Source organism: Nesoenas mayeri (assembly GCF_963082525.1).
Source record: "Nesoenas mayeri genome assembly, chromosome: 11".
Classification (NCBI taxonomy): domain Eukaryota; kingdom Metazoa; phylum Chordata; class Aves; order Columbiformes; family Columbidae; genus Nesoenas; species Nesoenas mayeri.
In genome coordinates, this window is record NC_137563.1 from 13,531,485 (window position 1) to 13,554,287 (window position 22,803).

General features: G+C 38.3%; 1 protein-coding gene across 1 annotated transcript in view; it reads right to left on the reverse strand.

The window, feature by feature from the left end:
* Positions 1-6,397: 6,397 nt before the first annotated feature.
* PRTG (protogenin) overlaps positions 6,398-22,803 on the reverse strand; it is a gene marked incomplete at its 5' end in the record, with an annotated part of 80,875 nt that continues 64,469 nt past the window's right edge. Inside the window, 9 exons of the mRNA XM_080351230.1 lie at positions 6,398-7,445; positions 8,514-8,618; positions 9,612-9,777; positions 10,695-10,815; positions 11,953-12,135; positions 15,732-15,902; positions 16,665-16,792; positions 18,478-18,664; positions 19,221-19,316. Of these exons, the coding sequence (XP_080207356.1) occupies positions 7,047-7,445; positions 8,514-8,618; positions 9,612-9,777; positions 10,695-10,815; positions 11,953-12,135; positions 15,732-15,902; positions 16,665-16,792; positions 18,478-18,664; positions 19,221-19,316 (1,556 nt within the window). The 3' untranslated portion in view covers positions 6,398-7,046. The remainder of the gene's footprint in view (positions 7,446-8,513; positions 8,619-9,611; positions 9,778-10,694; positions 10,816-11,952; positions 12,136-15,731; positions 15,903-16,664; positions 16,793-18,477; positions 18,665-19,220; positions 19,317-22,803) is intronic.

Sequence of the window (22,803 nt, forward strand, 5' to 3'; positions counted from 1 at the left end):
AACAAATGCTTATGCATCCCCCCAGACAAAAAATCCAACTGGATTTACATCTTGTAAATATTTAGAGAAATAACTTAAGGAATAAATGAAAGGAAAGCAGATGTCTTTTTTTCGTAGATAACAAAATGCAAATTGGGGCTTTAGGTCCAAAGGAGATTCCCAATCTGCAGTTACCAGAGGTTCAGTGGAAAACTGGGCTGTTTTTTGAGATATACACACCTACTTTAGACCTTGAGGCAGCCAGTTCCTTTAACACATGGTGCTCTGCACAGGGTTAGCAGCAAAATACAGGTACGGACTCTGCTTCTTAACAGAGATGCCAGTTTTACCTGCTGAGGGAAAGATGAGGACAGGTAGAGGAATTAGCCCAGGCAGCTTGCTTGCTGGGGGCCAAGCAACCTGCAAAGCACTACAGAAAGCTGGCCTTTATATTCCAAGGTATTGGTCCTTTTACACAAAAAACAGATAAGCAAAGACTGTAGATTGCTGTTTCTCTCATGGCACAATATAGATGAAAAGCCAAAGTCAAACCTACCTAAGTATTGAGAGAGTTCAGATTCCATTGCTGGTTTGTTTTTATTTCTCCCTAGAGACCCAGTAAATAACAGCAGTAATTACTGTGGTTTCATTTCGAGTAGTGTAAGATTTGCACGGGCACCACTATTCTAAATCCAGCTCTGTACCTAACTCTCTAAATCACCTGGCCAATTCTTCAGTTGCTTTCAAGTGGCAACCAGTAATCAACCTGCTAGCAATAGAAACCTTTTAATCGCTCGAAAAGATAATTTCACTTGACTTTCATATAGAACGTAGTCCTTTGTAAAAAGAGCAGTTTGCCTTTTGACCAACAGCAACTGCATTTTCATAGTCCTGTCATACACTGAAATACCAGGTTCAGCAATTGGCAGGTGTAAAAAGGCTGGGAAAAAACTCAGGAGTGCAGGTTTGTCAACAGCTTTCCAGACTTTTGAGAACAACTGTGCTGAGAACCACATCTCCCACACCCAAGGAAAATAAACCAAAACAGAGATCTTGCATGGGTGAGAGTCGGGGGACACAGATGAAGTTTTTAGGTGGGAAATAATTCCAGGTACATAAATGATACATGAATACAAGTTTGAGAAAGTTCTATGAATTTCAATGATAAGGCACGTGCAATTTACTCGCTACCTCTTTTTATGACTAAGGGCCAACACCTCCCTAGCCACTCAGCCTAAAAGGAGGCACTGTATTTATATCTTCCCTGTTTTGAACCTCTCATCAGAGACACCGAAAAGAAAATATTTATCAAGTAGCACTTTTACTAAGGAAAACTTTTATTTCAACTGTGCAATCAATCAGTATTTAGACGGCAGTTTCATAAACATTTGGCATTTAAACTTCTATTACTTTTTGGCATGACCTTGGGGTAAGTATATAAACAACCCTGGAGGGGAAAAATGAACCAACACACTAGGTAATATTTACTAGAACGCTAGAAAAAGAAAAACAAATCCACATTATTAAACAAAATAGTTTTTAAAAGACATTAAAAAGTTACATTCAAATCAGGGCAAACATTAGCCTCCCTCATGCAATGGAATTCACAGAGCTGATCCCCTGAGACAAATATAAAATTAATACAATTCAGCTCCATCCTCCATTAGCCAGTCAGCCATTGTTGCCCTTGGAAGAAAATGGCACATGGAGTGAAAGGATCCAGACCACCACAATATGAGATACATACCTGGCTCCTACACTGGCACTTCATTCACAACTTTGAAAAAACCCAAAAGCCAAACAATCAAAAGCAACATCTGTATAAGTCAGTTTTTCATATACAGTCAGTCTTTACTGAAAACACACCAGGCAGATGCAATGTGAGTATATGCAACCACAAAAAGCTGAAAACTTCCAGAAGGAGCAGAGCTCACAACGGAACTAGACCGCCCAACACAGCAAAATCTTAAGCATGTATTCACATCCCTTTTGTGTCAATTAGGACCAGTTTCAGTGTAAATCTAGAGGAAATCCAAAAAATAAACTTACTCGCATTTGAGTGAAACTGAATTATTTTCATAAGGGCCTCTATTAACAGAAACCAATTTGGTTTATGACTTTTGTATTGAAGAATAGTATTCCGTGAAACACATGCTCTAAAATATACAGTTACACAAATAATATATTTTTAATTTGCGTTATTATAGAGAGGCGCTCCATATTTCCTGCAAATTCATTCACTTTAGAAATTGCTTGGTATTAGCAGAGCTGCAGTTGCAGCAACTAGAAAGTGTGTAACAATTGTTCAAACTAAGAACTACCTCCTCAGCAATTACTAGGTGTAATTCTGCTTTCCATTTTACCAGAACAACTTCAGTAAACTGATTTCTGTGAATACCACCAGAGTTATACCTGTGCAGCTCTCTCTTCAGTTGGTGTAAATGAGACTTTTGGCTAAACATGGAATGCCCTACAAGATCTACCAACATTCCCCATGTTACAAGATGGACTTTTCCCTTCATTAACTTAATTCTGTAACAAATAAAATGAGCAAGAGTTCCTGGTCTTAGGGCTTACACGTTTGCTCAGAGTAACATCTTACTGAGACCCAGCATTCCAAAGTAACTATTCTTGTGTATGCTCAGGTTGCAGCAAATTTTAAGTCATTCAAGTTGACTTAGTTTGCAATGACAAAGAGTTAAGTGACTTGAAATATTCAATATTTACTACAGGCTAAGACTGGAATGCAGGAAGACTTGCAGTGGACCTCTGATGTACAGTATCTTGTTATCTCACAAAAATCCATTTGCCAATGGGAGTTTTAACTATGTAATAATGCTGTCCTTTAAAAATAATAATACTGTGAAAACTTAAAAAACAAACAAAAAGCTGATTCAGTCTGTCCAGACCATGCAAACCAAAATAAAAATTCATTCTCCTATTGTTTTAAAAACAAACAGGAGGAGGACCCTGCTTGGAATAAGACAAACAAGATTTAGCTCCTAGTCTAAATCAAGCAAATAAAACCAAAGGGGAAATGAACTATGAAGAATAATTAAAACAGGTAAAGAAATATCTCAATAATCTTTTCTGTTAAAATCTCATAAGTTATACAGAAAATTCACAGCTAATATAAGAAATTATTAAAAGTGATATGTAGATATTTCAAGTTTCTCTTATAAAAGTAGAGCTAAGAAAAAAAAATAATCAACTGACAGGCCCTGTTCTACACAGCATACACATTGCCAATTCTCTCACATAATTCCTGAAAGATGAGTACTTATTTATTACATATGAAGAAAGGACACAAGGGTAACTGTGGGCAGACTGAGCTTTGGTTTTAGATCGTGGACCTGCAGAACAGGCACTGCTGTCACAATTGAGCGGCAGAGGCCTTCCTTGGAAACATAACGAGTATGATAAGCTAGTTTTCGGACCTCCTCTATAAGTTTTGGTGCTTTTCAAGTCACATCAACTGTAGCGTTTTTGCTTTTCTTTTAAAGTACAAGGGTTACATATGCACTCATTACACCAGCCATGGCTCTTTAGTTCTTAATAGACTTAAACAAAATCAATTCACATAGTGTAACACTAAATTCCACATTTATGTTCATCTTCCAGAACATAATCACTTAAATTCATAATTTAAAAATGATATTTTTTTCTCCAGGACCCAGTTACTACAGACATAACCAAGAAAACATACTGGAAAACTTGAAACCATTCTGCCTGCTGTGTTCTGCCAGCTCTTTCTAGGCAAATGGAATGAATAAAGTTTACATATGAAAGACTGATTTCCTCAAGTAAAAGCTTTTAAGAAAATGTCTGTGATATCACAGCTATAATTACATGTGTTGGCTTCGAGGATATGAAGCATTTAAACTTTGAGCCCAATTTTGCTTTGTTACAATCATGAAGGACTGATTCTGCTATTGAGTTCAATAGAAACAGTATCAATTTCTACACAATTTTTCTGGAGATTCCTTTGCTTACGTTGGTGGAGTTTTCAATTGTAAGACAAATTTTCTCTCACAAAATCTTGTGATATATTAGTAATAGGCTGTGAATTTTGAGGACAATGTATTTTTTGTTCTGTAGTAATCCTGACTATGTGACAAAGTAAATGGAAGCACATGTATGTAGACTGGGTTGTGGAGAAACATGTATTTGGTTAACATAAACACAAAGACAGAATAATTAATGTCTAACTAAGTTTGCCTATATGCTGAGGTAACCTTAAATATCTTTGGTTTTCTTTATTTGCTGATAAAAGTACCTTAATAAAACGTAAAATGATGAATACAGTTCTGGATGCACTGCTCTCTAATACACTGAGTATTTCAGCTCTTCAGCTGTTGAAGTTAGAGCATCTATATTAGACTTAGGACTTTTATATGAAGTCTGTTTCTTTCAAATTATCCATGGGTTAAACTACAGTGCGGGTCTCTGGAAGAAAAGGTTTAGGATTCAAAGTATTTGCTGGTAATGAAGGCCCTAAAATTACATATGATTATCAGTACTTACAGCAAATAAGTCTTTGGAGAAGCAAACAGTTACCCCATGCATATCAGCTCTTTCTGAATGAAACTAACAAAAGAGGCTACTGTAAAAGATGAAGTGTGAAACTTCATGCTACAGTTACACATTCTTACTCTAGTTTGATTAATTCACACTTTACCTAACTAGAAACAGTACTCTGCTGTACACTAAACATTCTTCCTGATGAGACCAAAAATAAATCTTTGGTGAAAAGGTTTTCTTTTTCTTCAGCAAGTAGATAAAAAACTGTTAAAAAATATTTTTTTAATACTGTATTGTTGATCAGCTACATGCTGGAGAAAAAAATTACGCTTCCAAGTCTTTGGAGATATCTGCTGGTATTATTATAACTTTCTTTAAAGGCTGTTGTAACAACAAGGTAGTTAAAATTGTAGAAGCATACAACTCATCTATGCAATCAACTACTGCAATCAAGAAGCCCTATTGTTTTTTGTTAGTAACTACTTACAGAATAAAACATATTCAGCTTTTCAAACCTATAGTTTTTAACTAGTTCAATTATTTTTGGACAGTATGCAGCTTCCTGCTCTTCTACAGAAAAGTCTTTGGTATAAGATTATTTTCAAAGCATTTGAGTCAACACTGTTATAAACTGGTGAATGTGGACTGTTTGGTTTGGAACCAGCAGTTACAAGGTAAAGAACTACAGTAACTAGAGGCCGATTCATCAACACAAACAGACATAACAGCAGGGCTTACCGACGGCTTCTGACTGCATTGTGATCCAGGAGGAACAACACACAAGTCAGCCTGGCTACCTTAAGGGTGACATCTTGGCCCCAGTAAGGCCAGTGGGAGTTCTGACAGACCTCAATAGAGCCAGGAGTTCCTGTGGTTGCTCCTTCACAACAGCACATTTTTCAACTCTTTTTTTTAAGTAAAAACATATGTCTGGTTTTTTATTTGGTTTTTTTTTCTTTTTTTTTTTTTTTTCTTATTTTGAAGTAAAGTAGGGGAAGAGGAGGAGTGGATGGAGAAGAAGACTAGATATATTAATAGATACAGGCAAGTTTATAACATTGGATGATTCCAACCTCCTCCCTCTCTCCTATTAAAAAAAAAACAAAACATCATACCCTGTCAGTTTGCTCCACGTTTCCGTGAGGCAGCTCAAAAGTAATAAACTGTTCCCTGAGTACAGGAAAAAACAACAACAACCAACCCCAAAAAACACTAGACTAACTTTTAAAGGAGGTAGTATAAAACAGGAATTGCATGGTTTCAAGGCAGTAGCAGTACTCACCTCTTTCAACAGACTCTTCAACTAAAGCTCTGGCTTTTTTATTTCTCGTGGTAGCCTAATCAGAGTTTTAGATTGGCATGTGGGTAAAGTCACTCCTTGAGCTAAAATTCCTGGCTAACAGCACACTAGGTGAAGGCAAGAAGCAGGGTTGCATCCAAACCACAGCTCTGAGACATACTGTGATGCTAGCAGTGCTTATCAGCACTCAAAGCTGGGTAAAAATGAATTATAAACTCATTATATAGTTTATTTAGAACATCTAAGAAGCATTTAAGGCATCCTTCTGTACTCCAGAGCAACTTTATGAATACTAAAAAAGCATAAGGCAAATCAGTAATTTCATAATATATAATGCAAGGCACCGTTGCTCAGAAGTACTGTGATACTGGAACATGCAGCATTATACTCTATTCTGTGACTCTCGGGCAGAGCCAAACTGGAAATGCTGAACACTTCTTCATTTTGCCATGCTTTTTAGCATTAACTGTCAATAAAGGGGCAACATTTGTCACTGTGAAGAACGTCCCAGAGCCCTAAGGATATAGCATACATCCTGTCACCAGTTGCTGGTACAAGTTTCTGGGGGAAAGGCACTGTCCTAGGCTTACTGGGGTTATGAGAGGTACAAGAAATTTCATGTGGCTGTATATGTGGAAGCACCAACTCCAGTTTTTCAGTTTTTAACATCCTCTATGTCAACCACATTAAATCATTACTTTTTATACTCTGAGGTTTCCTTCTTTTTAAAGACAGAGCTTCAGCTAAACAATCTTGTTCACCTACCTATACAACTCCCTGATCACTGAGTGCACACAGGTGCACACACAACACACATATATTCTACACACAACTGAAAATTAAAAAAAAAAAAAGAAACTCAAAATAAAACAACACTACTAGGAAGTATCATCAGTTCCATAGCTGAGACCAACTAGAACACAAATGAGGTAAAGCAGTCATCATTCAGAGTTCACCTCTCGGCAAACTGAGGTAGATAGTCAGCAAAAGGGCCAACAGCCTTCCCTTTGCTCCAGTGACATTTTTAACTTTAGTCAGAAATTTTCACTGTCCTTTCACATTTGTTGACCATTGAACATTCAAAATTAGTTAAAAAAACAAAAAAAAATCAAAACCAACCAAAACAAACATTCAACAGAAATACGGGATCACCTGCTACATTGGTCAGGCTTTCCACAATAGAACTTTGGCTCCCTGTTCATTGTCCTTCGAACAGACATACACTTCTAGAATGTCTGGTGTGGCCCTAAGGATGGCAGTTTTGCACCGCAGAGTGTATCTGAAGAGGTGAGGTAGGAATCTGGTCAGCAGCGACTGGCAGAGGAGACTCTGTGCAGTTACTTATGGCAGGGCTCATCATGTTTGTAACCAAGTCACTGCTTACGAAAGGACTGGTGGCGGGAGGTGTGTCACTTGTCACAGAGGAGAGGTGTATCTCATCATTGGATTCGTGGGAAAATCTTCCAGAGTCACCAGTCCCGTGGCTTCCTTCACTGTTGGCCGAATGCTCTGTATCAGCAGCAATACTGAAAGGCACCTGGAAATTGGACTGCTGGCCAGGAGAGCTGGGGGAGCCATCCTCACCGATCAGCACAGTGGTGCCTGGCTGATACAGACACACCGCTCGGGCAAATCTTCTCTGAGGCTATATAAAAAGCAGAGAGAAAAAGGTTGTTCAGCCTCTGAAAAGCTCAGCCATAATTTGAATTTTTACTGCATTTCCTGTCTCCTACAACAGCATTGGCTTGAAACAGTCTGCACTTTCCTATAGAAGGTTAAAAAGAATCAATCTCAAGTCTTGCTCATACTTTTCCATAATAGATGAAATAATCCCTTCTTGCTAGGCATGGCTAATCAAGAATGGTTTGACTGGAGAGACCCAATGGTATTTTAAAAACATACTTGATAGAGCTCTCTCTCTTCCCTTCAAACATATTCTTTGAGCATTACTCCTAGAGTGGTAGCAAATATTTTGCTTATAGAGGCATCAGAAATATGCAGCTGTTTCTGGAAATATTTTGGAATATGAATTCACAACATGGATATCAAGACTTTCTATTCCTTAAACATATAAGAGCACAATATGAGTTACAATTCAATAATCATTACTTAGATGCCCTGTAGGAGTGAATTTGCATGATAATGTTCAGGATTTGGTTTAACACTTCAGTTTTAAACTGTTATTTTTCTCATCCAACCAGCAAATGTGTCCAGAACAATAATTTCAGAAGCCAGACAGTTCTACTCAGATTCTCAGTTTCTTCAGTAAATCATTTGGGTAAATCATTTAATTTTCCTCTTTTGGTTTCTCTTCAGCAAACAAAGTCTTAGCTGACAGGGTAGGAGGATACTGTTTTAATTTTTATTTATAAATACATAATTAATCTGTATTTATATTTATACAAAGTCACTGTAGATGCTATGCATAAATCAAGTACACAGAAATCCTTTTGCTCACAGCTAAAAGGGCACTGGCAAGAAGCCAACCAGTTCACTCTGAAGAGCTACAGTATCTGGCAACTTGGGACAGACAATGAAACTTCCATAAGACTTCAGTACAAGATAGAACAACATCAACCTTAACACAACTAAAACCATCCAATTAAAACTTAAGACTACTAACTACGCTTTCCCATAAACAGACAACTATGCATCTTCCTTTGCCAGTGTATTACAGTAAAGATTGTGCATCTCTGCCCATCAGAGCAATTACCTCCTCAGTCTTTGCCTTCTTAGTATCTTGGAAGAACAGCCACCTTTTCTTGCAGTTAGCCTTTGTGACAGGCCCATAGCTATTAATAATCAGATCAGATCCCCCCTACAACAGTGAGAGACACACAGACATTTATTTTAACAAACTAAATTTCTACGATATTTGAAAATCTTTTTCTATTCCTACATATTGGCTCCATACTGAAAAGGAAGACAAATTAAGTCGCAGTGCTCAGTCACATTTTTGTGGTCTGGTATTCATCTATTGCTCAAGACAAGTCAAGACCAGATCCACTGAATCTGGCAATGCCACAGGCCAGACCCAACAGCTCTAATGCTGCATAAACATAGCAAAATATTCTAGCCACTGCTCTTGCTCTACTACTTTGAATGTGACCATTCACAGACATAGTGTCTGTGCCTGTACTGGGGTCCATTTCCATCTCCCAGCTCTTGCACGTATCCTCAGGAAGCAGCTCCACTCAAGTGTGCAGTGTGTACAGAATACACTTTAAATCAGTGTGTCTGCATGTGAAAGTAGGGCTAGTGTGATTTTGTCACACTGGACTCCTGGACTGTAAGATTCTACACATCCACTGATCCATCCTGCCATCTAGTTCAACTGATAATTTGACCAAATAAGAGTTTTTAAAGGTAACGTTGTCTTACCAGTAAATATGCAGAAAAACAGTATTTTCTTTAATATCTGTTAAGTGTCACACTTGACTGGATTGTACACAGACATTTACTGAACCAGGTGCTGACAAGGACCCTCTCAACTATCTCCTTGGACTAGCAGAGGTCAACTAGTAGCCCTAAGTCTATGGAGCTTTTAATTGCTTGGTACTGTGCCCAAGCCAAACTCTGCAATCTGCAGAGTACAGTGCAAGACAAGTGCACTGAATCAGATCTCTAGCTGAACTTTAAGATGAGTCTTGAAAATTTGGCCCTGGATGGCCGAACTTGTGCTTGTCCCATTTAGAAAATCCTACCGTGGATTTGCCGTGTATGTAGTTTACTCTGGATAAGGACTCAGATGTTATAGCAATGAATTCTAAAGAAAGATTTCTGTTTTGGGAGTGAGTAAAGCTCACAGTACCTTAGCATCGATGAAGCTGTTTCCCACTATCATTGGCAATAAGGATTCTTCATTCTCTGCAATTCCTTCAGTACTCTTCTCCACCTCATTAGCACTGGCTAATGAGATGCTGGTATGTGACAGCTGGTCAGTGCTTTGCTGCACAGGTTTAGGAGCAGATGTTTTCCTGCACAATGTTAAACAGGAATAAAATTGACCCACAGGAAGAAAATATTAAAAAATCAAGGATAAACTTTAAAGTTATTATTAACCAAATAATATTGGTATATTCTTGGCATTTACATTTTATTATATGATACTCCTAACTCGCATGGAACTTAAATGTTATTGCTTGTGATAAAAATAACATCTGCTTCCAGTTCACCATATACAGTAGGCTACAAGCTTATGTGCAGAAAGGAATTGTCATGATTAGTACTATTACTTGGAGGAAGTAACCAGTAATAACATTAAGACATTTCTACCATGCTACACAGAGACTCTCTCTCCCAATCCATGTTTTTTTTTCTGCATGTATGCTAACATGTCATTGTTACTAAAATATACTTCCAGACAGTTTTAAAATTTATTATTTCATGAAACTTACATTTGTTCTGATCCCAAACTTATGGGCAGAGTCACTGGGCCAGTTTTGCCCAACAGCAGTGGATATCAAGACAGACAGATGGTGGCTTGCACCACTGCAGAGAAACTGCATTATAGAACTGCTTTATGTCAGAGTTCCCCTTGTCCAGCAACATCAGAGGATTAAAGCCTTGCAAATCAGGTCTGGGCAGGCTGGAGGGTTAAGCAGGAGGAGCAGATGATGTAAAGCAGCATGCTTATCTGACTCAAAAGGGTTTTTTTCATTTGGAAACATGCCTCATACTTAGTTGTCAAAGCACCACTGACTCACTCTGTGGGTTCTTCCTTCTTTTCACTGGAGAAGGGACTCGGGTAGAGTAAGAAGAGCCAATAAAGTGCTTTGTTTTCACTGCTGGTGGGAATAGGTGAAGAGACAGAATACTTCAGAGAACTTAGCACTCTTGGAGAAGAAGGCATGTCCCAAGAATCAGTGCTCAGTCTTGAAGAACATAAACATACCTGGCTTTACTGCGATAAATTAAGATCAGGATGCAGAGAAGGATGCAGGTCAAGGCTATGCAAACCCCAACAACAATGCCAGTCATTGATTTCTGGTCCAGATGGTAATAGTCAGAATAAGCTATAGCAAAAAAGAACATAGAAAGGCTCAGTAAATACAAAGAGTTACCTGCTGCTCCCTGTCAGGAAATTAATAGGGTTACAGTCACAACCACAGAGGCAAATGCTTCCTTTTAATGAGATTTCCAGACCTTATCTCTCATACATTTTGACATTTCCGAAAATAAAACTTGTAGACCAAACAGGAGAGTATGCAGTTATGGTATGGGATGGGAAAGACTGCCTCACACCACAGCCGCTTTGGTGACCCACAACATGGAGCAGAAGAGCTCTTTCTAACCCCTTCCTTACAGGGTGCTACTAGACAACAAAGGGAAAAGGCTCGGAGAAGTCTAGCCACTGTTACCTAGGAGGGTTCACTTTGGTTTATGCTTTGATATCATATGTCTGTTAACATAATCCTGAGGGTGTGACTCTGTTTGCTTATTCAGGCCTAAAATACAGCTGTATACCAGGGAGGGAGAAAACCTAAGCAAGAAAAATCCCCGTGTTTCAATCATGATTAAATGTATAGCAACAAGGAAAGGTTAAAAGGTTCACGTACCCGAAAAACTACTAGCTCTTGTCTCCCCAAATTTAAAATCTGTAACAAGTCATCAAGATAAATTCTCTTCTACATCAGACAAAGATAATGTGTTCCTCCATTCTTACATGGAGAAACTACTGTTGTTACCTTAATTTCCACAAGGTAGCACATAGTGTTTCCCAAAGAGCTGCAGGTGGGGCTGACTTCTTTGGTGAAAAAGTATGCTGGTATATCACTGCCTGACAGGTTTATATGGGTTGCTGGAACACCAGGAACCAGCATATTTCAATAGATTTGAGATGCCATTTCCCTGCTGGGCTGTCTGGTTCTAACTGACCCAATGCTACTGGTATGTCAAGCCAAATAAAGGACTTAAAGGAAGTGCCTTAAAAGAGTGGCTGCAAAGTTGATACGATGTAAAATTCAAATCAGTTACATATGCTCATTTGAAAGTCAAACTTCCATCTTCTGAGCAAAAGACTTAAACCAGTTCTGTAAGGATTGCCCCACATAAAGCAGAATGGTTTACTCAGAAAGCTTAATAAGCTAAAACAAACAAGGATCTTTTTTCCTCATACTTGTGACAGCAGTAATCAAAACATTGCTACTGACTTGTGGAAGCTCCCGAATCCAAGCGTTTAGGTCTCTGATTAGACTCCGATGTCTCCTTTGGCAGGACAGCAAGTTCTACCGCATTTGAGAAGGGTCCTTCTCCCACTTCATTGGAAGCTGCTATTTTGACCAAGTAGACATTTCCTGCTACAAGGTTTTCCAGCAAAGCCATGGTCATTGCTCCTGTGAAAATATTAGATACACAGTTCCAGTTATACAAAATCTGTGGGATTTAGACATTAGGGCCTACACTTTCTTTCCAATACCATCTCTAAATCTTGTTTGAGGACTGCAATCACTTCTGTACATTCTAACCTGCATATATGGGGTACAGATCAAACACTGGGGTTGCCTGCTCATCCCTTTTGTCTTTTCTCTCCATATTGCCTGAACACAGCACGCTGTGAGGTGCCAATATAGTTCAAAACCAAGAGTAAAGTATTTGCTACGATATACAGCACACTAAACCTAAATCTAGCACTAGCTGCATTTCAGCTTTTATGTTGTGATTGCACCTGTGAGGAGATGCTCCAAACATTAAACAGACTTCCAGGCAGAGAAAATGTTAGACCTCTCTCACATGCTAATCTACGCCCCTCTCCTACATACAACTGTAACATGAATGTGAATGAAAATTGTCATAACAAAATAATTCAGGTTCAGTTTATCAGATTTCAGTCTAGTTGGTTAAATGAACAGGACAGATTGGGAACAGCACATTATAGCACTTTAAAAATAAAATTAAACCCTATTAAGATGGGCATAGGCTTCCTTGATTACTGTGCATCTAAGCTGTGCTACTAAAAATATTACAGAAAAATGTCTTTCTCACATGCTAAGGATTCATTTCCTAAAGTCCCTGAAGGCAGGAAAAACAGATTAAGAACATAAATAGAATTCACTGGCATCATCCTTCTATAGGCAAAACTCCTATTAAAGTCAATGAGAGCTTTGCCTGTCCAAGGACTGTAGACTGTTGCTTAAAATTCAATTCCTTTCTAAGATGTCTGTATTTGTTACTACCTCAGAAATCTACTGCCTTTCTTTTCCCTAAATAGTGGCAGTTACAGGACCAAATCTGTCCCTTGTTCTCTTTCGCATATTCCATTCACTTTCTCAGATTTAAGTCTAAATTTCAACCTTTCAAATCAGTTTCAGAAGTCAGAATTTATAGTATCATGGGAGTGTACAAAATATAGGGTCGTGTTCACAGAAAATATTATACATATGGCAAAAGGGAAGCTACTTCAAAAGCTATTTCAGCTCTTCCATAAAAAACACCCATTTGAAGTAAAATGTGAGGTATCTGTAACCAAAGGAGCTGTAATGCTTAGCACCAGCAAGGGTGAAAGGTCAGCTTCCAATATTACAGGCTCTTTCCCACCAGTTCCTTTCAAATCTGCTGCATTGCTAAAGCCAAGTAAGCACTTTGTACTGATTTACTGCACACCAAGTGTGTAAAGGCTGTAACTTCTGATCCACATGAAGAGAACTAGGGAAAAGGGGGGCGGTGGCTGGAAGATACATCACAAATCAGCAACAAGCATTTTCTAATTCTGCCATGGCTATTACAAGTTCAGTCAAATTACAGGGTTTAGTTTTTTAGGTTGGTGGATTGGTAGAAACTTTCATGCATAAGCTAAAGCCCATGCTAGGGCTTTTACAGGTGGGGGTAGGATCAGTTTGTGGGGGTTTTTTTGCCTTGGTTTGCTGCTGGTGGTGTTTGTTTTGTTTCATTTTGTTTGTTTGTTTTTATTGGGGGGGTGTCTTTGGAGGTATGGGAAAGGAATGGGGTTAAGATTTCAGAAATCTTCTGTACAAGTTTAGTATCAAGCAAGAGAAGGCGATTTATTGCATAGGGTTAGCTGATCTTATTGGAATAAATGCATTAAAACCCCCAAACCCTGCTTCTACCTCAAATTACCTATCAAAGGACTGTCATGGGACTATCACAGTATTTGCCCAATTTTACATCTACCTACTCATTTTCTTTCACAGGTCTTTTCATTTCTACTTTAACTAAAAGCATTACAGACTGTCCTAATGTGTCAGGATGCCCAAATTCTATGCCATATCTCAAACCCTAATATTTCTGTCAAAATACAAAATTAGTGACTCTAACATTAATGGACATAGTAATACACTGAGATTTACAGCTGTCCATTTGCTCATTCCCTCCAACACTTTCACTTGGGAATGCATGAAAACGTTTACTGTCATTGCCAGCCCTTCATCCAAAATATCTATGGTAAAATACTATTTGAGACACGGTTCAGTTTCACAGTCATGGCTGAGTTTAAGTATATACCTGAAAGCAATTCAGCCACATACAACAAATACAGTGTTTCATCAGCAAAATGTCAAGATGTATTCTTCATATATAAGCCCTCTGTGTATTTAAATCTGCTGGGTTTTTAGTGAGTAAAAATTAATATTAAATTTGTCCTTTAATATTACAACTTTACATCACTGTTTCTTTCAACAATTTAATGGGACATCTTTATACCACTGGTTCTTTCAACGGTTCTAATAGTGAAAAAACCATGGGCTCCAACTTTCCCCTATAGTTAGAGCTCATTGATATTTCAGACCAGTTATTTTTCACATATTTTTCTTAAGATGAGTAGTCACTTCATCACAGTTGACCATTCTATTTGAGGCCAGTCCAACAAATACCATTCTGCTCCAGCAAAGACCAAGTGGCACTGGCACCTTTCAAGATGGCTGTTGGTCCTTGGTCCTCTCTTCAGAAGCAGCACGAACAACCACCATGTTTGAACTAAAACAGTTCACTCTCACTGATGGTAGAGCAAATTGTCCACTGCGAGTGCACGCATTAAGATTTATTAATTTTCTACTACACATAAAATGTAAAGCCTCACTCTGTTGACAACCAAGCTCTCAGCCACGAAATAACTCAGAACAACAAAATAGTAACTCTTCCTGGGCAATCCTCTTAAATAAGCTACTCAAGTACATGACTTTTCTCTGCAACACTGAGCTTCCCTCTCTAGTTTAATATATGTTTAGAACATTATCTATTCTGAACTGCCTCTCTCTATTTTGAATACCAACTGAACCATAAATGCCTTTTTCCTTTTTCCTGGCTATAGTATAAAGCTGTTCTTGATGCACCTCTTCAAATCATAGTATTATTCTGGAAAGTGCCTATAAAAACATAGGGTTATTTGCATCTAATCACAAAGATGTGACTGCAGTTGCTATCACCCTACCTGAGTTACTGCTAGATTAGCTAGCTGGGGCTCAGCAGCAGAGTAGAGCCAGAGAGTTAAATTGAATATGCAGAGCAATTTACTGGGGGTAGAGGAAAGATCATTAAGCAAACTGAGCTAACTGGATGGGCAGTGATCAAAATAAACATAGAAACCTACACAGATACGTTTATAAACTTATTTCTGGAGAGCGAGGCATCTTAGAGACTTCAGATTTGAAAGAATGCATTTACAAAATAAAACCATCACAATCATGGTTGCAATAGAACTAAAATGGATATAATTGATTTATGAGACATTTTGGTTCACATGCACACACTGAGCTCCAAAAAACACAGACAGCCCCTCTCCTCTCACCTTCTAAGTATTAATTGTTTTTTAATACATTTTCATCACAACCATGGGAATATTTCTAAACTAATTGTAACTTTTATGTGAAAATTTGTATTGATTTCTTTCTTCTTGTAGTCCAAGGGAGCTGAAAGTAGCAAAGCATCTTATAAGTAGCATCATTGTCTGGTTCATGAGTTTATAATTTTCATTTACCTTCTCTGTGTAACACCTGCCATTCCCCAGCGATCCAAGACTTCCTGGATGCGTAGAGGATGGTATATCGTGTAACAACTGTTTCAGGACCATCAGGTGGCTTCCAGGAAACCAAAGCTGTATCATCCTCTATCAAAGTCACCTTCACTCCTACTGGAGGGCCAGATGGTGCTGTGAGAACAGTAACACAATGCTATTAGGATAACCTAATTTACATGCAATTAAATTGCTCAGAAAGAAACTGATGAGCAGACTTAATGACTACTGCTACATCCCAGATAAACAACATATAAACAAACACATGCTCACTGCTCCTCAAGAGAAACTCTCCTGTTAACTCTGATCTGGTGAATAGCTTAGATCTTGTAAAAGCAAATTTCATCTTTTTCCTTCAACTCCAGAAGGAAACTGCTACTGACAAAAAAATCGCATAATTACCCTGCAAACAGGTACATCCCAAAGATTGCAATGCTGAGAACATGAAACTGAAGGTTTTGATTTTCACTGACCAAGCTGACAAAAAAGCAAACCAGCAGCTAGGGCAGGATATGTTTAATATTCTTATGGTTTCTAAAATTTCTGGGGTTTAAAATATGTTTCCATAATATCTATGAATCCGTCCTGTCTTTTCAATATGTATTTTAAAATTCTTATTCAAGTTAATTTCATTCAGTGGTTGCTAATGGTGTAAGTATATCACATTTTACATAAAAGGCATTGCTGATTTTGGGTAGATTTTGAAAAAGAATTTCACAGTTCCAAAACATGGATTTTCCTGACAGTATTTTTCTCTCACCAAAAGCAGCAATATCTGTATCTCAGAGGAAAGTATTTCTGTCTCCTACAAACAGTTAAAATTAATAAACATTTTTCAGGCCATTTGGTTTACAGAGCTTTTTTTTAGAACCACGTGGTCCTCTCCTGGTACCCTACCTTCTGGAAGGGTTGTATGGTAGACTACCGGACTCCAGGGACTGGAAAGCTGGTCCACATGCAGCCGAACTGCAAATTCATACATGGTTTTTGGCTCAAGACCTTGAACTAACATGTGAGTCTCTGACCTGTACAGATGAAGGAATAAAATTAATTTAACAGCAGCAGTTGACTTGAAGATCCCAAAATTCAAATTACATCTCTTAGTCATTGTGTGTAGATTCTCATTGTCAGTTCAACACAAGACAAAACAGTTCAAGTCCAGACATGTGGTCAATCCACACTGTCTATCTGAAAATGTAATTGTACGAACACTGGAGCACTTGGGAGGATATTATATCTGCTGTCAGTTGACTTGAGCTCAAGTTTTTATAAAGGTTATTTGGGAAACTGACGCACAAGCAAGTCCAAGAATATTATTTCCCAGATCACCAGTAGGTATCTTAAACTCAGCTCTTTCCACATTTGTCCATAGGACACTACACTTCAAGATGGAGTAACACTTAAACCACAGCCAGCACCACAGCTGAAAAGGTGTATGCTGTTGGCTGCATTAGCTTTTCCTGGATCTGATTCTCGGTCCCCAGAACAGACAATATATATGCACAACTTCCACTGCTGGCCTCCATCACCTCATGTTTAGAGGCTCTCTGTAGAATATGAATGTTCCCTGCTCACTTCTAGTCATATTTGGCAATTTATTAATTGCAAAAATTGATTATATGAATTGTAATATTGCAATTTACTATTTAATCACAAAGTTAATTGTAGACATTCTGCTTTGTTTTGATTCTGGGGGCACAGGGAAATTCCAGGTGATAATACCCAAGTCAAGATCAAATCTCAGTTTAAAATAGCATTAGTCTACAGATACTGCTTTATTAAATCTCATTTAGTATTTTCATCTTCCATATTGCAAAGGCAGTCACCAATATTAGCAATGGTTTCATCATATCACAAAAAGCAGCATTCATTGCTATGCTCCATATTGCACGCTAAGAATTTTACATGGTGATTACACTGTGTCTAATCATTAAGTCAGGAGTTATACAGCAGGAGAGGTGTTCTATGAAGAGAAAACCATCAATATTAGGATGGAAACTATCTTTTAAGACAGCATTTTTCTTATTTAGAAGGCTTGAGTAAACCCAAGTATTGAGGGAGCTATACACACATGGATTCCCTCAACAGCACCATGGCCCCCAGCACAGGCAGTTGCAAGGGAGCAAAGTCTTCTACTCCCAGTACCACCTGGGCAGAGAGTTGAATCCCAACACCCAGGCAGAATTTCTTCTGTGTTCTACCATTCTGTGGCTCATGTCTTGCTTCTCTGAAAAGCAAGCTGTAGTTCCCACTCAGCTTTCTCCTGGCAGAGCGCCACACACTCAGGAACGTGGCATTCCCACAATAACGTGCTCAACCTCTCAAAAATCAAAAATTCTTGTTTCCAGTCTTAAATTTAGACACTGGATCAAGTCCCATCCTAGCCCAAAAATGCGATCTATAAAACAGGTAAGCTCTTTTGTTTGATGGAAGAAGAGCTTAAGATTAAATTCAACTTAGACAGCTAGAAAGCCATTAAAAATTCAAGAACTTGTCCAGGGATTCAACACAGGTAGAAAATGAAGCCATTCTATGAACACAACATAAATAACCCAAGAAACAGAACTAGCAGTCACTGGGCAAAACACACAGTCCTCTAAGGGAGATAAAAGTTGTTACAGCAAAAGGCAACTAAGAGAGGGCAGGAAGAGTAGATATCGGAAGGATCTGTAAATGGGAAACCAAGACTCATTATTAGTGCTACACTCACGTTTGAAGGTAGAGAACCAGAGAAGCATTCTGCAGCCCCACTGGGTTGCAGCGGATCGTATAGTTAATGACTTGCGCAGATGTAAAGGCGGGCTTTCCCCAGTGAAGGTAGATAGAAGATGAAGTGTTAGCTTTGGCATAGAGGTGGTGCGGGGGTGGCGGCGGTGGCACCATGCGATCACGGACAGCTGTTTAAAAAAAAAAAAGGAGCATGGATTATTTAACAAACTGTATACAGATACTGTCAAGATTAAGAGATAGGTCTGAGCCCAGAGGTTTAGATTCAAATCTGTCCCTGCCCAGCACTACCTGGTATTCAGACCCAGAAATCTGGCGCAAGGTATTAAAGATCCCTCCTAACCCAATACATGTCATATATTCCTTCTGTAGGCCCACTTGTTTAGTCAAAACCAGTCAAAACTACAAACACGTACAAGGGAGATAAATCTTATGAGAGAGAAGTCTGTCATAAGATACACGATACATCACTGGTTAGACGATGCAGACAACCCAATAGGGGAGGAAAATGTGCTTGGTGGCTACTTTGTTTCCCCAGCTGCAGTTCATGAACACAGGAGATCGAGTTGCCGAATGACTAGGAAAGTATTTGTCAGAGATATGATCTTTCTGGTTCTCTATTTTACACTGAATTAATTGATTATTTATAGGTTAAAAACACAGAGCTGTTGGGATGGTGCAACAGCTCAGCTCTTAATAAATTCTTCATGCACCTACAACACTTACAGACACATCCTGGAGTGCTGACAGTTTGGTCTGCCTGATAACCTTCTTCCATGTTGTTATATGCCAGCAGCCTCACATGATACTTCCTTCTAGGATCTGCACAAAGAGAAAAGGGATAATTAGACTCCAGAAAAAAAAATATGGATTTGCAGAGTTCGACAGATAGTGAGATAAGTTGGTTCTTCTGCAAGTTTGGTTCAAAACTTGTCTGCTGCAATTAGCGCAGTGATGAATGGGCTGGATGCCTGGAAGCCCATCTTTTCTCCAGCTCTGTGAACTTCCCTCAATCTTTGCCCAGACTGCACTCAAATCAGTCACATATCTGCCATTCTTGCTTCCAACAGCCTGAAACTGAAGTTTGTAATAGAAATCAGTGGGAGTAGGATAAATATCTCATTTCTACCTGTAAGAAAATCACACCTTCACAGCTACATAGATTTAATAGCATTATTTAACATATTGAAAGTGCTTTCAGTCTACAGTAAAGATTAGTTTAAAAAAACAGCACGAGGTTCACAGAAACCAACATTTATTTCTGTAATGAAATAAATTCTGTAATGGCTGTAATGAAGCTGGGCAATCAAAGCACATGCAAATACACTGTGAAACAACAGCGTCTGTTACTAATACCTTTGACTTGCAGCTTCTGCTTCTACATGTTTTCTTGAAAGCTGGCTCTGGCTTTCCGAGAGCGTCACTGTTCCTAGGTGGAAGGGTGTCCCTATTTCCCTTTCTCTGGGCCTGTCTCTGGGTACCCATATTGCAGTTTGCTGCTTCTCTCAGCTCTGTTAACAATACAATTGCCTTGATCCAAGTGAAAAATCACTAGAGAAATGAGCTAGAAAGGGGCCTCAAGCTTTCTGCACATGGTGACGGCATGGGGTACCCACAGGTGGTGAGGAGTGCAAACCACTGGGATGGCTGCACGGCTTCTCTACAGCCTGCTCCTTCCTAATGCTGTTTGCTACAAATCCCTTCCATACAATGACAACTTGCAAGGTCCTTGCTACTAGTACGTATGAGCTTCTCAGCTAAACTTCACCCCAGTATTGATGTGGATATTAGGACATTTTCCTCTTGTCATGAACCTATTTCTTTCTATTAAGATTTTCAGAAGGTCTAGACAGATGTTATGTAACTGTGCTGATCTTGTTTCTTTCTTTTTTCCTTACCCTAAAATACCATAATATTATCCCTTCTCAAAATACGCTCTCCTCTTTCTCACTTTAGCTGAGATTTGACGTGGCCTCTCTCATGATATAAACAGCAACACAAACCCCTGACATTTCTTCATGACAAACAGGACTGTTTTTCACATCAGATCGTTAGCTCCCTCTGCAGCCTCTGCACCAGCAATACAATCTTAACAACTCTTGATTTGATCTTTCCATAAAGACAGCGTGGTAATTTTATAATAACACATTTTGTCAAATCTGTTCATATTTATTTTGCAACAGACAAACTTTTTGTGCTGTAGTTACCAATATCATCTTTAAATGAGATATCACTAGGTAGAGTTTACATCTCTGTGTATGTTTATTTTTAAAATACCATTTAACCAAAATCTACATATAGGTGTAAAGGCAAAGGGGCGCTTAAATTTGGATTAAAGTATTTCTTTGATGTATTTAACACTAAAGGTGGAATAGGCAAGAGAAGCCCAGTCACATTTTTCAAATAGACTTTAACATCACAAATGGACAATATAAATAACAAAATGTCAAAAAATGAGTTTGCTTTAAACTAGAGTAAAATTCTCATTTGCTTTGAAGATTTTTTCACTTTACAATATCACTATCATGAATGACATCAGCTGTTCCCAGCCAACAAGTTACAATCAGAGAAAAGATGGACAAAACCACATGGGCTAACCTTAAGCATGTGATAAAATAAAATACAGAATTTTAATATTGAAAATTCAGAAAGATAATAAGATATTTCATGTAAATCATTACAATCTCTTAAAAATTTGTAAGAAACAAAAGACACATGAAGGGAAGGTGCATTTAACAAACACTGAGCCCAAACAAAAAGGTAACTGCACTTCAGAAATACCAATTGATCTGAATTCGCCAAAATCAACTTATGGTGACCTGCTGAGGTTAATTACAGCATGTAGCTCAGGAAAGCAGAAATATATACTTTCCCAGGCTTCTTAACCTGTGGTACGAATACATATATTCAGCATATAACTGAAATATTCAAAAACAAAGCCAAAATTTTAAAAAGATGCCATCAAGACATCTTTAAGATCTCATTAGGATTATGCTTTGGAGGTTTTTGTTATAATAACCAACTCTCCCACCCATTCTTAGAAAAAATGTCAATTCAGGTAGTATTTAGCAGACCCTCGAACAGATTCCACTGAAACAGGCGGCATCCAGCCGGCCAAGTGTCACCATCTATCTTTTTCTTTCCAAGTTCCTGCAGAAGAGACCCCTGCTGCATTTCTGCAAGAGACAGGATGACAGACACGACAATTTATCATCCTGCCGAGCACCTTCAAAAACTCTCTGCCCTTTGAAAGTGGTCACCCAGAACTGATCATCTACACTGTGAAATGAAGAATAGCTAAGGTCTAGTGCCCTGCTGAGCTGAATGAGGAGCCTGTGAGGTCTGTTTATCCTCACTGCCTTTTTTCAAAAAAAAGAAAAAAACCCCAAACCTGCCAAATTCCTCATTAACACTTGATTGGGGAGGAGAGGAAGAATAATGGGATGTGGAAGAAAGGCAAAAAAGTAAATCCCATGAAAAAAAAATATTAAAATGTCTTCGAGAAAAAACACAAATTAAAATTCTTATTTTTATGTGTCTTTAACACTCTGCATTTAGAAAAAGCACCATGTTGAATACCATTCATCTTAGTCTTGTGTAATGCAATAAGTTTCAAAAAGAATTCTCTGTATATAGAACCACCTGTTTAAAAATAAAATTTCTCAACTAGTCCCTATCATCTAAAAAGCAAAGTTATCTGCACTTCAGGACATTGTGGTTTGATTGGTGGCAAGACTAGTTCAATCCAAAAGCGATGTGAGAATTTTTAAGCTGTCCCACATTACTGCTTCTGTGGTTGAAAAACCATCTGCTGGTATCTGTAACCGAAAGAGCAACTAAGGAGGGCTGCCTTAATACTGGCCTAGAAAAGCCTAAATGTTATAGTAATCTAAAAAGAATAATATAAAATAATTTTAAAGACAGTGTACTGAGCAGTGGAAGAAATTTAGGTGACGCTCACTTCACAGATTATATGTATAACATTAGCCAAGATCAGTTCAAAGTACCTGCTGGGATGCTGTTGCATGTTAATCATGCTTCACCATATGCCAACCAAGATAATCAATAGCCCAAAATCTGCCTCCAGTTCCAACAGATACTTGCACATTATTTGTTTTATGAAGTACCCTCTGTTCAAAATATTTTTAATAATTGTTAGTTTCTTTTACAGGCTTATGATTTGATTTACTCTTCAAAGGCAATCCCAGTACAAATTTGGCATAAAGACTTTTATCTACCAGTTCATCAGCTGGATCAAACGTTCAAAGCCAGACATCGTTAAAGAAAAAACAAACTTCAGGAGCTTTCT